The sequence below is a fragment of the Salvia miltiorrhiza genome, chromosome 5 (genome assembly GCF_028751815.1).
Source record: "Salvia miltiorrhiza cultivar Shanhuang (shh) chromosome 5, IMPLAD_Smil_shh, whole genome shotgun sequence".
NCBI classification, from domain to species: Eukaryota; Viridiplantae; Streptophyta; class Magnoliopsida; order Lamiales; family Lamiaceae; genus Salvia; species Salvia miltiorrhiza.
The window spans coordinates 51,448,181-51,462,824 of NC_080391.1; the positions used below are offsets into that span (position 1 = coordinate 51,448,181).

At 34.9% G+C, this 14,644-nt stretch overlaps 3 protein-coding genes across 12 annotated transcripts; 1 reads left to right on the plus strand and 2 right to left on the minus strand.

Annotated features, from left to right (window-relative positions):
• The first annotated feature begins 276 nt into the window (after window positions 1-276).
• LOC131024880 (uncharacterized) lies at window positions 277-3,451 on the plus strand. 10 transcript variants are annotated; one of them, XM_057954432.1, is made up of 6 exons: window positions 277-948; window positions 1,204-1,233; window positions 1,768-1,852; window positions 2,427-2,460; window positions 2,726-2,937; window positions 3,160-3,451. In XM_057954432.1, the coding sequence occupies exons 1-5, from the start codon at window positions 851-853 to the stop codon at window positions 2,881-2,883; spliced, it is 405 nt and encodes a 134-aa protein (XP_057810415.1). In that variant the 5' UTR covers window positions 277-850; the 3' UTR covers window positions 2,884-2,937; window positions 3,160-3,451. The 10 variants fall into 10 exon arrangements, 2 of the variants coding, with proteins under 2 accessions (XP_057810415.1, XP_057810414.1); XM_057954431.1 differs by having other exon boundaries at window positions 282-948; window positions 2,726-3,033; XR_009102014.1 differs by having other exon boundaries at window positions 296-948; window positions 1,173-1,238; window positions 2,726-3,033.
• Window positions 3,452-4,030: 579 nt separating this feature from the next.
• Window positions 4,031-6,117, minus strand: LOC131024881 (premnaspirodiene oxygenase-like). Its single transcript, XM_057954433.1, has 2 exons — window positions 5,068-6,117; window positions 4,031-4,784 (listed from the first exon to the last, which is right to left on the minus strand). Exons 1-2 carry the CDS (start codon window positions 5,992-5,994, stop codon window positions 4,173-4,175), a joined length of 1,539 nt encoding a protein of 512 aa, XP_057810416.1. The 5' UTR covers window positions 5,995-6,117; the 3' UTR covers window positions 4,031-4,172.
• A 1,859-nt stretch (window positions 6,118-7,976) lies between these two features.
• Window positions 7,977-14,359, minus strand: LOC131024882 (premnaspirodiene oxygenase-like). Its single transcript, XM_057954435.1, has 2 exons — window positions 13,209-14,359; window positions 7,977-8,744 (listed from the first exon to the last, which is right to left on the minus strand). The coding sequence occupies exons 1-2, from the start codon at window positions 14,262-14,264 to the stop codon at window positions 8,127-8,129; spliced, it is 1,674 nt and encodes a 557-aa protein (XP_057810418.1). The 5' UTR covers window positions 14,265-14,359; the 3' UTR covers window positions 7,977-8,126.
• Between the last annotated feature and the right edge of the window lie 285 nt (window positions 14,360-14,644).

Sequence of the window (14,644 nt, forward strand, 5' to 3'; positions counted from 1 at the left end):
AATACATATATAATTATGACATGATAAAATGTTGCTAAATTAATTTTGTGGGAGAATAACTTAATATTTTATTTTAATAAAATTATGACTTATTCCGTCTACATTTTAGATAGATAGCAATTAATGGTTGGGATACATTTTCTTATACAGCACATATGCATGGTTCAATGTATAATATAAATTATTATAATATATATATATATATATATATATATATAAGCTATTTAAGATATACTTGTATTTTATGATAAATTAAATTAAATAAATTATTTATTGGTTGATTGACTTTAATTGTATAGTTATAAATTCTAAATAACTTATGAAAGTATCAGATATAAATACTAAATTTGTGTTAGTTAAAACTCATCTTGCAAAATGACGATGTTCCGATTTCCTTTTCAAGTTCTAATTATAGACCAAGCATTTTAATTCATTTTCCCCTTATATTTTCTTTAGAACCCCTTTATAACTTATTTATTTATTTATTGTTATTTTTTCAATTACAGAAACAAAACAAATACTTATTACAGCAACATTTCCCACCAAAGATTGAAAAATAAAACAAATAGTATTACAATAATCTCTTTTATTTTAATAATTAATTTAACAAAAATAATTAACAGATAGAAAAACCTCCAGCGACAACATTTCCCACCGAGTTTTTATTTTGTCAAAAGCTTCCCACCATGTTTCAAAAACAAAACAAAAAATCTTCCCACCATTCCCACGAAAAATTCCAAATATTACGACAACTTATTTGATATTTCGCTCCAAAATCACAAAAATCCTCTAGAAATTACACCAGCAGTTTTCATACCTCTTTGAATTCTCCCATTGATGTGAATAATCAATGGTTCCGCCAGTATACTATCCTCGACATGCCGTGAACCGCCATAAAATTGCCATTGTTGTGCTCGCACCCGCCGCGCTCGGAAGTCATCTCCGTAGGTATGATTCCTCCAAAATCACCCATATGATAGGATGCTTACTTTTCTCATGCTGATGTGCTCTATAAAATTCTGATAATTTAAGTTCAATTAGTTTTTAATTGCTGGTCTTCTTCTTGTCAACCATCAATTTCGACGGTGAAAGGTAAGACTTTGATAGGGCTCTACTATTCTCATTTATCCGATTTTGATTGAATATATGATATTTTCAATTCAATCTGCTAGGTTTTTGAATTGCCTATATACTTTCGTTCAGGCATAAATTCGAGGGCACCGACGCGGCGATGTAAGGTTTATACTCTTCTTATTCCTACATTTTTTTTATTAAAAAAATGATATCTCCTGTCTGCAGCCATCAATTTTGTCTTCAATCCGTAGGCATATGTGATATACGATTTGGACTACCCTTTTGTTTTTCTCTAGTTACCAATCTTCTCTCAATCGTTGAATGGATACTTTAGGGTATATAGTGGTGTCTTGAATGTCTGACTTGCCTTGTTTTTAAGCTATTGAAACTTCCAATTGGAACATTTTTTAGGTCAAGAAGATCTATGTCTATTAATGTCTTGATATTGGATGTACAGGTTGATAAAGTCTCAGTCCAATTGTTAATAAGTTCAGGATAGTGCTCGTGTATACGTTTCTCTATGCAATGGCTACCTTCCACCAAATTTGTACTTGATTTTCCCCCTGCATGTTTGATTAATTTTGTTAGGCGGTGGAAGTAATTACTTACTTTTCTAGCTAGATTGTTGAACTATGCATTTCTAATTACTCTTGTTTTTCCTGTTTCTCTAAACGACTTGTTATGTTGGTGCAGGTACTCAATCTTGCTTATACAACTACTTTGTCATCAAGCACATACAACTCAGCCGCTCTATAAAGAGCGCTCTACAAAGAGTGAAGTAAGCATTGAAAATTAATTTTAAACCACGTTGGACCACTAATATTTTATGGCATGATACAATGTAATATTAGATGACAACTTTTCTTGATGTAGTTGCAGGGTATGGCTACTAAATCCGAAGGCGTAAATAGAGCAACTTGAGCTTATCAACGAATATATATTATATGTTATTTTTTACCTCCCCCCCTGTTTTGATTCTTTTGTTAGATCTTTTCTATTTAGTGCAAATATACTTCTATGCATCTATTTCCACCTCTAAGAGTGTCATTTGCTAATTCATCTCGCTTAAAGGCATTTGAATAAGCTGCCATGTGAACATCCGTTTATTTGACGATTGAGTTTGAAATTGTTAATTGTTTGCACCTGCTGTCATTGGATGCACGTTGAAAGGGCTTGTTAGCCTCAAGTAGATGGCTATAGTTTGCATGCGATCTTGATTATATAGTTTCTCATTGAAAGGGCTTGTTAGCCTCAGGAGGACGAAGTGAGAGTCTGTTGAGTGCTCTGCAGTTTGATGGTGTTTCTTTAAATTGTTGTTTACGAATCTAACCATAACTTCTTTTTCTTTGCAGTTACATGATCAGCGTCAAGCATCTAAAGCTGAGGGTGAGCGATCTCTCTTATTTATTCCAGTTACATACATATATTTGTCATTTCCTTCTTTTTAATTAGTTGTAGCTTTCTTTTATTGGATGAGTTTTTTAAATTTTTGTAGGATTTATAAGAGTTGTTGAATTGACATTTTTTCATTGAATGACACAATTCTGGCCTCATTTTTCTTTTGCTTTGGTTTATATTTTGTTCTATATACTTGATTTGTTCCGTGTTATTCATCTTTGTGTTTATTAAGATCGAGTGATTACATTTTCAGGTCCAAACTCATTAAATAAAGAAAGTGTTCTAATGTCGAATTATCCGCAAATGCTATTGTGTTTGATCCATCACGTATATTACCCAAAGATCAGGATAAAGGAAGCTTCTTCGACGAGTTATCAGAAGGTACAGGTCCTGAAGCACAAGATGCACTAGTCTCTGTTCTTCGGATCAGTAGTTCTGCATCATTTGTTTCTGCTCATGGAAGAGGTACTTCAACTTCTGATGGCCGTGGATTGTCTCCTAGTTCATCTGTTGATTCATTGTCTTCAAAGAAGTCAACACTTAATCCACATGCTAATTAAGGTGAAGTACATGTTTAAAAAATTTGATGCATGCCATTCATAATTTAGTGTCATCTTGTAGTGCATTAGATTTACATGCTTAATTTATCTTTTCCTATCTTACTTACTCGTTTTCATATTCTTTCAGGAATTTAAATTAAATGCAAATGCTAAGAGCTCCGTCCCATTTCAGATGTATAGGCCATCGTCAGTTGTTGCAGATATTTCCTTCAAGTTTTTCTACATGGGAGATTTCTGCTAATGTTAGAAATTTCAAGGAAATTTATGTTTTAGCTATAACTTGTGATTACTCCAATTTTTCCCTAGAGTATGATTCAGTTATTACTTTGTTAATAGTTAGTTGTGTCAAGCACTTTGACTTTTAATTGTAATTTTAAATAATTTCATATTATAAAAAGTAGAATATATTTATTTAGATATTCTATGTGTTTCAATTACTTTTATTTCCTGAAGTTTTGTAGCAATGAATGTATTTGATGCCAATAGATTGAATAATATGTGAATATATAAAAATTCGCATTTTAAAATTATTAGCATAACTTCAAATTATTGAGGACACAAGAAAATGGCGTAATAAAGTATTTATTTGGACAAAAAGAGATGTCGTAATAATTTGCTCCAACATAAATCAATGTCGCATTAGGTATTTAAAGTCTGTGTAATTTTTATCTATTACGACATTCTAGAGTGTCCTAATACCTAATAATGCTTTAGCTACACTCTAACACGCGACACCATTTTTCAATGTGGAGAAAACTTAGATGTTGCAATAAGATATTTATTGGGACATATTTACGTGTCCCTTTAGCCCTTTTTTGTTGTAGTGATTGTTCAACTGTTTAAATATGTTTTAGAAATTACGTGAATTTGGTTGGTGTATATATTAGTTTTAGTTAAAGAATTTTTACTGGGAGTCAATAAAGTTTTTTTTGACGGGGGCAGAGTACAAAGTTTAACTCTCCATAAATCACCAAAGAATTTTACGGACATATTTTCGATTAATATAGAAATCTCAAAACCAAGAGCTGATTATTATTATTAATTTAAAAACCATGCGACGAATGACTCGAATTAAGGACCTCAAGTCTTGGGTATTGATCTCCTGCCGCTAGGCCAACACACGCACACACCAAGAGCTAATTATTCATTATACGACGTGGCGACTACAAACAAATTGTGTTTTCTTGAAGATGCTAAGCCAACATTTTCAATCATGTCCAAATCTTCGACTCTAACACCTTCTGGAAGCTTCCAATCGAAGTTGTAGAGTAGCTGGGCTAGAGCCAACTCTACAGAAGCCAAAGCAAATGTCATTCCAGGACACATTCTTCTTCCAGTACCGAATGGCAACAGATGAAAATCAGCACCTATAAAATCCACGGTTTGATTGTGGAATCTCTCGGGCTCAAACTCTTCCGGATCTTTCCAGAACCTTGGATCTCTTTGCATCGCCCAAATGTTCACCAGCACCCTTTCTCCAGCAGGTATGGTGTATCCATTGATCACGTGTTCCTTGTTGGAAGCTCTCGGCAGCATTGGAGCTGGAGGGTGTAGCCTCAGAGACTCTTTGATCACCATTTTTAAATATTTCAAGTTATGAATGACGGCGTCGTATTGATCAGGACTGCTTCCTTTCAAGGCTTGTCTTACTTCAGCTTGTGCCTTGTCCATCACTCGAGGGTTCCTTATCAGTTCTACCATCGTCCAATCAATAGTTGTCGCTGTGGTTTCTGTCCCTCCAGCGAACATATCCTGCACAGTAATATATTTCACTATTCAATACAAATCCTTTTTTTTTGTTTATCTAATCGAATTGATTCAATTCCTCTTCTCTTTTCGTGCTAACAATTTTTACATACTTCTAACCATTTATTTAGGTTGTAAACGATTGAAGTTTAGTATACAATAATGAGATATGACAATGAGAATTTGATATAGATAAAAGTGGAAATCATCCAAACTTTGTGTATTTTGGGGCAACATTTTAATAAATTGTACGAATAAATAAAATTGGAGTGAAGGTATGAAGACTTACATACAAAACAGCTTTGATATTGTGGTTAGCGATGGGAAACTGGAGCTGCTCTTCCGCTTTAACCCTCAGAAAAACATCAACCAAATCCTCACCGCCAAATTCACCGTTCCCGGACCTCCGCCCCCGATTCTCCGGCGCCGCCGCCAGCTTCGCCAGATTCTCCCTATGCTGATCAATTACATCATCCAGAATCACATCGAGCTTCCACCGCATCGTCTTGAGCCTCCGCTTCGTCCAGCTCAACGCGCCGACGATCCTGGACGACGGGAACAGATCTGCGATCTCAAACCCTCCGGCCATCGTCAGCGTCTCCATCATCAGCTTGATCAACGCCTCGTTGTCCCTGCAGACGCCGCCAAACGCGGCGCGGCTGGTGATGGAGCTGGAGAAGGAGTAGATCCTCTCCGTTAGGTTCACGGAGCTTCCAGAAGATTCCCGCAGGGAATCGAGCAAGCGAGCGGCCTCGTCTCTTCTGATGGATTGGAAGGAGCGCACAATTCTATGGCTGAGAAGCTCGTTGACGCAGATCTTCCGCATCTGCCGCCAGTAGTCGCCGTAGGGGCAGAAGGCGATGTCGCTGTAGTTGTACCACATGATCTCCATGGCCACGCCCTGCGGCCTGTCGGCGAAGCTGGGGTCGAGATCTTTCAGCATCTGTTTGGCGATCTCCGGCGACGAGACCACCACAGCGGTGGTCTCGCCGAGCTTGAGGTGCATGATGGGGCCGTACTGTTTGGATAAGTCTGTGAAGCAGCGGAAGGGAGGGGAGCTTATTTGATGCAGGTTTCCGATTATAGGAAGTGGTTTGGGGCCAGGTGGTAGTTTCATTGAATTGCCATTTTTGGATTTCTGCCATTTATTGTCCAAGAAGATGAACAAGAAGATTGCAGACAAAATTAGAGCAGCAGTGGTTGTTAGCTCAAGCATGTTTGTTTTAATTGCTGCAGGGGTGGAATGGTGGTTAGAGGATATCTATAGTACTCATATTTGGAGATGAAGAAACTGATCGTTTGTTTTGGTTTTGAAAGGTGGCACGACTTTTACACTTCAATCTTACTTTTTAAATAATTGTGTCGGGACAAAAAAAAACTTACTTTTTAAATAATTGTGTCGGGACAAAAAAAAAACCAAGTGTAATAGCGCGACCAAAATTTAAAAGCATGGTCTCCCCAATCACTATTCACTAAGGGAGCGTTTACTTTGAATGATTAATCTTGATAGACAAAAATAGTAAGACTAATCCCTTATTTACTTTGTTAGATTGAAAGTTTGGGATATTCCAAAGACCATAATTATTTTATCATTTGAACTAGTTATGCTTGATTCTTATCCCATCAAAATGGTAAGATTAGAATAATCATATTCTTGAGGATATAATACTCAATCTTTATTTTATCAATCATGCAAAGTAAACGCCCCCTGAAGGAAGTTAATCATCCACAGCCTGCAACTGGTTTCTTTGTTGGGGATGGATCCAACTCTGTATAGACCTATCCAACCCAACCTGCATGTTTTTTTTTTCTTTCTATTTTTTAAAAAATGTTTGACCTGCGTAAATAAAACTTTTACTAATTAATAATAAATGACATTTTTATTAAATGCAAATGATACTTCGCAAATGATCTCTATCTACCGCAAACGACCCTCGCCCCTTGAAGACTCGACCCTCTCTCTCTCCCCATTTGTCTTCTGCCTAGCCACCGCGACTCTCTTTTGTGAAATCCAAGCTGCCAGAAGCAGGGACGGAGCCAGGAATTAAGTTCGGGGGGGGGGGGGGCTGAAATTGCCCCGAGAAATTTTTTTTGGGCATTCTGTATATTTAAGGTATTTTTTTATTAAAATACGAGCATAATACTAATAATAACGAACAATATTTTCATAGATTATATAGTTTCAATATATCACAATTTTTTTTAGACATTCCGTATATTTAAGACATTTTTTATTAAAAGGCAAGCATAATAATAATAATAACAAACAACATGTTCATAGATTATATATTTTCTATATATTACAAATTAGTTTCAATACATTATAATTTTTTTTAGCATTTCATATATATTAGGCATTTTTTATTAAAAGACAAGTATAATAGTAATAATAACTAACAATATTTCATAGATTATATAGTTTTAAATAACATAATTATCCTTAAATTAAGTATATATATGAGAGAATATAATAACCAAATACTCTTTTATAAAACAAAATTATTTTATAATAGGTATAAACATATATCTATATATATTAAAAAAAAACTCAAAATTTGGGAGGGGGCTCTAGCCCCCTGGCTCCGTCCCTGGCCAGAAGATGCGACAAATTAACTCCTTATTTCCTTTTTCTAATCACAAGATTATTCTAGATTATCATAATCACAAGATTCATAAACGAAATCAAAAATAAAATTTTGTTTTGTCCAAACATTAAGTAATTGTATAGACAGCACATCATATTAGAACTACGTACGTACCAAGCGACTAAACATACATTACTTATAAATAAGGATGCCAATCTAGCCTAAAATTCGTCGACAACGGAGAGGGTTAGGGCTTAAAATTTTCGATAAAATTTTAGCTCGAAAAGTCCGTAACTGAATAACTTGACAACAAGATGTGATTTGCTCGAAAATAGCCCGTGTCTTATATATATATATAGGGCCAACCCGAAAGATCGATCAACCTCATTCGAATAGATCATCTGCTAGTGTGTGACGTCCAGTCTGTCTCTATTTTGATAAACGAGTTCATATTAGACCAAATTGTATATCATATATCTTGAGGATAACCTGAAGAAGAAAAGAAGCAAAATTTAGAAGAAATGAGTACATAAGTCGATACATATACATGTATTATGTTGGAACAGTTAGAGAGATCACATCTCAACATGGTACTGATGTTGCTGCTAAGGAAGAGGAGTCTAATGATGACATGGATTATCCAATATTCAAATTATATATAATACATCAATAGTAAGATGCGCAAATGAAACATCCATTAATTAAAGAACATCACTAGAATATGTAATATATCTATGACAAATTTGTAACATAAGATCTCAAATTAAATTAATGGTTGATATGGAATGGCGACCACAAATAGATCGTCTTTTCTCGAAGCTGTAAGACCATCATTCTCAATCATGTCCAAATCTTGTGGCCTAACACCTTCTGGAAGCTTCCAATCGAAGTGGTAGAGCAGTTGAGCTAAAGCCAACTCTACACTAGCTAAACCAAACATGATTCCAGGGCACATTCTTCTTCCACTTCCAAATGGCAAGAATTGAAAATCACTACCAGTAAATTCCAAGGTTTGATTCTCGAATCTCTCGGGCTCGAACCTTTCTGGATCTTTCCAGATGCTTGGATCCCTATGCATTGCCCAAATGTTGACCATCACCCTAACACCAGCAGGTATCACATACTGGCCTTTGATTTCACGCACCTCTCTGGAAGCTCTAGGCAGCATTGGAACTGAAGGGTGTAGCCTAAAAGTCTCTTTGACCACCAGTTTCAAATATTTCAGTTCATGAAGCTCATCTTCGTGTACACAGCTGCCTCCTTTCAAGACTTGTCTTAGTTCGGCTTGTGCTTTGCCCATCACATTAGGGTTTCTCATTAGTTCTACCATCGCCCAATCAATAGTTGCTGCGGTCGTCTCAGTTCCAGCAGTGAAAATGTCCTGACATAATTAATCAACAATTAATTTAAATATATAAATCAGTTTCTGGAAATTGGTACGTACTATAATTAGGCATGCATGTGAGCCAAGTTTGAGAAATTGTTAGTTAAGCAAAATATTCTGACAATAGAATAAATTTTAATATATCGCATGTAACAGTGAATTCAAATTTGAGGGTTGAGTTCCGTAGAGAACTGCAAATAAATAGAGAACGGAGAACAATGAATATATCTATAAATTTAACGAATATATCGCATAACTAATGAATGTGTATTCAGTAAAAATACAGAAAAAATATATAAAATCTCGCCCCTCTTAGGATTCGAACCTAGGCCAAAACTTATTTATAAGATACATTGATTTATTCATCGAAATTATAGACTTATTCGTAACTTTATATTTGTTCTCCGTTCTCTACTTAATTTGCAGTTCTCTACGAATCTTCACCCTATATATATATATATATATATATATAGAGAGAGAGAGAGAGAGAGAGAGAGAGAGAGAGAGAAAGGTTAAACAGAGAATGCTAAATATTTAGAGAATAGAGAATTCGTGAAACAAAAACGAACAGATCTACAATTTTTACGAACAAATCAATGTACCGCATGAACAACAATTTGCCCCGGGTTCGAATCCTGCTGGTGGCGAGTTTTTCTATTTTTTTACTAAATTCGTCTGTTCGTTTGTTATGTTGATCTGTTCGTAACATGTATAGACTTGTTCAAAATGAAATATATAATAATTCTCTGTTTAACTTGACTATATATATATATATATATATATATATATATATATATATAGGGGGCGGTTATTCAATAAACCACCCTTATTTTAAGAATTACGAACCAGCAAAAATGCATGAATTTTATGTATAACACGCATGAATAAACTGTATAAAGGTATGAATATCGAAAAAATAATTTTTTGCTACCTTTGGGATTCGAACTCATGACCATGAATATATCCAACAAGGTGATGAATCAACCGTAGATCTTGATGATCTAAGGGCTGAAAATGGTTCTTAATTTATATTTTAAAAAGCGTTCTTATTTTAGCCTTCCCCATATATATATATATATATATATATATATATATGAAAAGATCGAAAAATTATATCATTGATTATATATAGAAATTTGTTATTATAAGGAATGGATTTATTATGGAAATGTGAGAATTTGCATTGGACTAAAAAATATGAAATTTTTGATCCATTAGAATGTAGGTGTTGCATTCATTTATCAAAATGATGCATCTACGGTATATCTTCGTGATAAAAAATGTATGAAAGTTTATATATATTCTAACGCTATTACACCTAATTAATACTATTAACTTTTAGTTTCTAAATCGCCATGTGTAAATCATTTCGTGAAAACAATGCTCAAATTAAACTTGGAAACATACAGCTGGACATAATAATAAGAGGCAACACCTGTTCTAGCCAAAATCATTAATTAATTAAGTGAAAGAAAATTTAAGTACAAGAAAATTCTAGGCATATGGATAGAATTGCGAAAATAGTAGTAATACTTAGTAGTAGTGTGCAACAACGTAAAATACACACTTATAATCTTTTGCAAAAAAATGTGTAATATTTATGGTAGTGTGCAACAATGTGTAAATTGTTACACATTTTTTTGCAAATGAATATAATAATCACAATTTTGGAGGCGATGATGGCGTGGAGTTTGGGGCAACAGTGGCAATTGTAGAATCGAGGAGCAATGAGAATCATGAGAAGAGGGAGAGAAAGGTGAATGAGGTAGCAACAGATGATGGAGTCAAAGACAGAGAATTGCAAGGGGAGAGAGAGAGAGAGAAGAGGAAAAGAGAGAGAGAGACAAAGGCGGGCGAGGCGGTGGCAGAAAGAGAGAGAGATAGATCGATAAACCTTGCAACAACGAGGCGACACATTGACGGAAGTGGGGGAGGGGAGGGGGTGACGAGTGGCAGAAGATTGGAGTTTAGGGTGGTGGGGCGCAGGTTTAGGGGGTGGGTTTTGAATTTTTTTAATCATTAAGGGTATATTTGTATATTTTTAAATAAAAAATATTACTAATTTTTATAATTTTTTGGGTATAGGTCACTTTTTGTCCCATCGTTTTAGCAAATTTTTAAAAATGCCCCAATCTAACGATAATATCAAAACAGTACTCAACCTATCAACAAAATATCGTCCATGTCCTATTAATTAAAATTTTCCGATAATCAGAAACTGACGTGGATTACCGGAGTTACAACATGGCATATCCACGTGGACTCTTTTAATCTAGCTGGAAATCTTCTTTATATCCCTCTTAAAAGATTGGGCAGAATAAAAACGTTTTTAACATATCAAAAGCGTTTTATTCATTCCCTCTTAATTCTCTCCTAAGAAACAAAGCACGACATCTTTGGTCTTCATCTTCTCTCTTAAGAAACGATTCAAAATTGCGCGGCGTCTCCTTAAAATTGCTGGGTGTTTTGAAATCGCGGCGGCCGTCTGAAATTGCTCGGTATTCTAAAATTGCAGTGGCCATTTGTAATTCCTGGGTGTTCTGCTATTGAAGCCCTAACCAAAATTTTCGGTAGGTTGGATTTTCTGGCGTTTCTTATCGTATAAATCTTTATCCAGTGAAATTGGGAAACTATAAATCATCTGAAACTTTTTGCAACTCTTACTCATCTCGACCTCGTGACGGGGGGGGGGGGGGACTAGAGCCCCCTCTCAAATTCTGAGTTTTTTTTATATATAAATATATGTTTATACCTATTATAAAATAATTTTTTTTATAAAAGAGTATTTGGTTATTATATTCTCTCATATATACTTAATTTAAGGATAATTCTGTTATTTAAAACTATATAATCTATGAAATATTGTTTGTTATTATTATTATTATACTTGTCTTTTAATAAAAAAATGCCTAATATGTATGAAATGCTAAAAAAATTATAATGTGTTGAAATTAATTTGTAATATATAGAAAATATATAATCTATGAACATGTTGTTTGTTATTATTATTATTATGCTTGCCTTTTAATAAAAAATGTCTTAAATATATGAAATGTCCAAAAAAAGTTTTGTGATATATTGAAACTATATAATCTATGAAAATATTGTTCGTTATTATTAGTATTATGCTCGTATTTTAATAAAAAAATACCTTAAATATACAGAATGCCCAAAAAAAATTTCTTGGGGGCGCACAAGTTCAGCCCCCCCAAACTTAATTCCTAGCTCCGTCCCTGCTCGTGACTCATCTCATTACCTTCTTATATTTTGTAAGAGTTATTATTGGCGATAGAAGCCCATTGTCATCGGATGGGATCCTCTGTTCCACTATTTTGCGTGTACCACCGTGTACCATTCTTAATTTATTATAATTTTTAATTATATTTTCTTTAATTTTAATTTATTATGCTTTAATATTATAAAAAGATAATTAACAAGGGTTCACTCATCTAATTAAGGTTTATAATTATTTTTTATATTTATTTGAATTAATAATTGATTATTTGGGTTCATTAATTCAAAGTTAGGGTATATAATTTTTTAAAATTTCAAGTTTTAGTGATAAATATTAATTAGAGTTCATAATATAATAATATTTTTTATTTTTATAAAATATAATTATAAAATAATTAAATTAAGAGTGGTACACGGTGATACACACAAAATAGTGGGATAGAGGATCTCATCTGCATTGGCATAGCCATTGAAGAACATATAAGAGAGAGGTGAAGATGAAATAAAACGATAACGTGCTGCCGTTCTGCCCAATCTTTTAAGAGGGATATAAAGAACATTTCCAGCTAAATTAAAAGAATCTCCTTGGATATGCCATTTTGTAACTCCGACAATCCACGCCAGTTTCCGATTATCGAAAAATTTTAATAGGATACGCACGATATTTTATTGATAGGTTGGGTATTGTTTTGATATTATCGTTAGGTTTGGATATTTTTGAAAATTCGCTAAAAGGATAGCCTTTATCCTAATTTTTTTAATTTTTGTGGATGTTATTTCTTTTTACTATGTCGGAATTGATTGATTGACCCGACCTATTGACTTTAAGGGTCTTTGATTGATAAATATATCATAAAAAAATAAAGGAAAATAAATTTTTCTTTTCTAAATCACTCCCCATTTTCCCTCTCATTTTCTATAAAAGAGGATTTTAGTACTCTTTCTCATATTTCCTCATTTTCACTTTAAAATGGAATAATATTATTATCATAAAAAAAATGAATTGATGATAATTAATATTATCTATTATTAGAGTGAAAAGAAGAGATGCGAAAAAGGTATAATTATCTTTTGCAGAAAATGAGAAAAATGAAAGAAAAAATTTAAAACGATAATTTTTTTTTTCTCATTCTCATTTTTTGATGATAAAATTATCAACAAAAAAGAAGACACTAAACAATCCTGGGAAAGATATCAACAAATAGAGAGCAGTGAAAGTGAACTTACATACAACACAGCTTTGATACTGTCATAGCCGAAAGGAATCTTGAGCTCCTCTCCTCCCTTCATCCTCAGTAGCACATCAACAAAATCCTCACCCCCAAACTCACCATTCCCGGATCTCCGCCCCGAATCTTCCTGAATCTCCGGCGCCGCCATCTTCGCCAGATTCTCCTCATGCTGATCAATTACATCATCGAGAATCACATCGAGCCTGCGCCGCATCTTCTTCAGCCTCGTCTTGCTCCAGCTCAGCGCCCTCACAATCCTCGAAGACGGAAAGATATCCTCAATCTCAAACCCTCCCGCCATCTTCACCGTCTCCATCATCACCTTGATCAAGCCCTCTTTATCCTCGCACAAGCCGCCAAACGCAGCGCGGCACGTGATGGAGCACGAGAAGGTGAAGACCTTCTCCGTTAGATTCACGGACCTTCCAGAAGATTCTCTCAATGAATCGACCAAGCGAGCGGCCTCGTCTCTTCTGATGGATGCGTAGGAGCGCACCATCCGAGGGCTGAGAAGCTCGTTGATGCAGATCTTCCGCATCTGCCGCCAGTAGTCGCCGTAGGGGCAGAAGGCGATGTCCAGGTAGCCGTACCACATGATCTCCAAGGCCACGCCCTTGGGTCTGTTGGCGAAGCTGGGGTCGAGATCTTTCAGCATTTCTTTCGCGATCTCCGGTGACGACACCACCACGGTGGGGGCCTCGCCCAGCTTGAGGTGCATGATGGGGCCGTAGCGGGCGGCTAAGTCAGTGAAGCAGCGGAAGGGAGGGGAGCTTATTTGATGCAGGTTTCCGATTATAGGAAGTGCTTTGGGACCGGGTGGCAGTTTCATCGCAATGCTGTTTTTGGATTTCTTCCATTTCTTGATGAGGAAGATGAAGAAGAAGATTGCAGGCACAATCACAGCAGCATCAGTAGCTGATAAATTGCAGAGAACTACCATTTTTTTCTTTTTCCTTTTTTTCTGGGAATGGAATAATAGGATATATACTATGTTCGTTTGTGCTTTGTCAAGCCACAGGCGCCACACAATTTTAAGACACGTGGGTTTCATGAGAAATTCAATGTCGGTCAAATACAATTCAATTTTTTTTAAACTTTTAATATTGTAATGTTATTTTATTAATTATATAAAAGAAAACATATTGAAGTCATATTCATTCTCAATCATAAATCATTTAGACTATGTTTAATTATCAGCAACCACCCAACCATTCAATCATCTTTTCAATATTTAATTAATTTCTCTATCTTCTACATCACTAATATTCATTCCAACCCAACCATCTCTATTTTTGTTGATTTATCAATGACCACCCCAACCACAACATTATCTATTTATCTAAATAAAATCTTTGAAACCAATATCATATAAACAAGTGTAACTAATCTATTGGTGATAGAGTAGAGGAAAGAGAGAGACCAAGCTGGTCT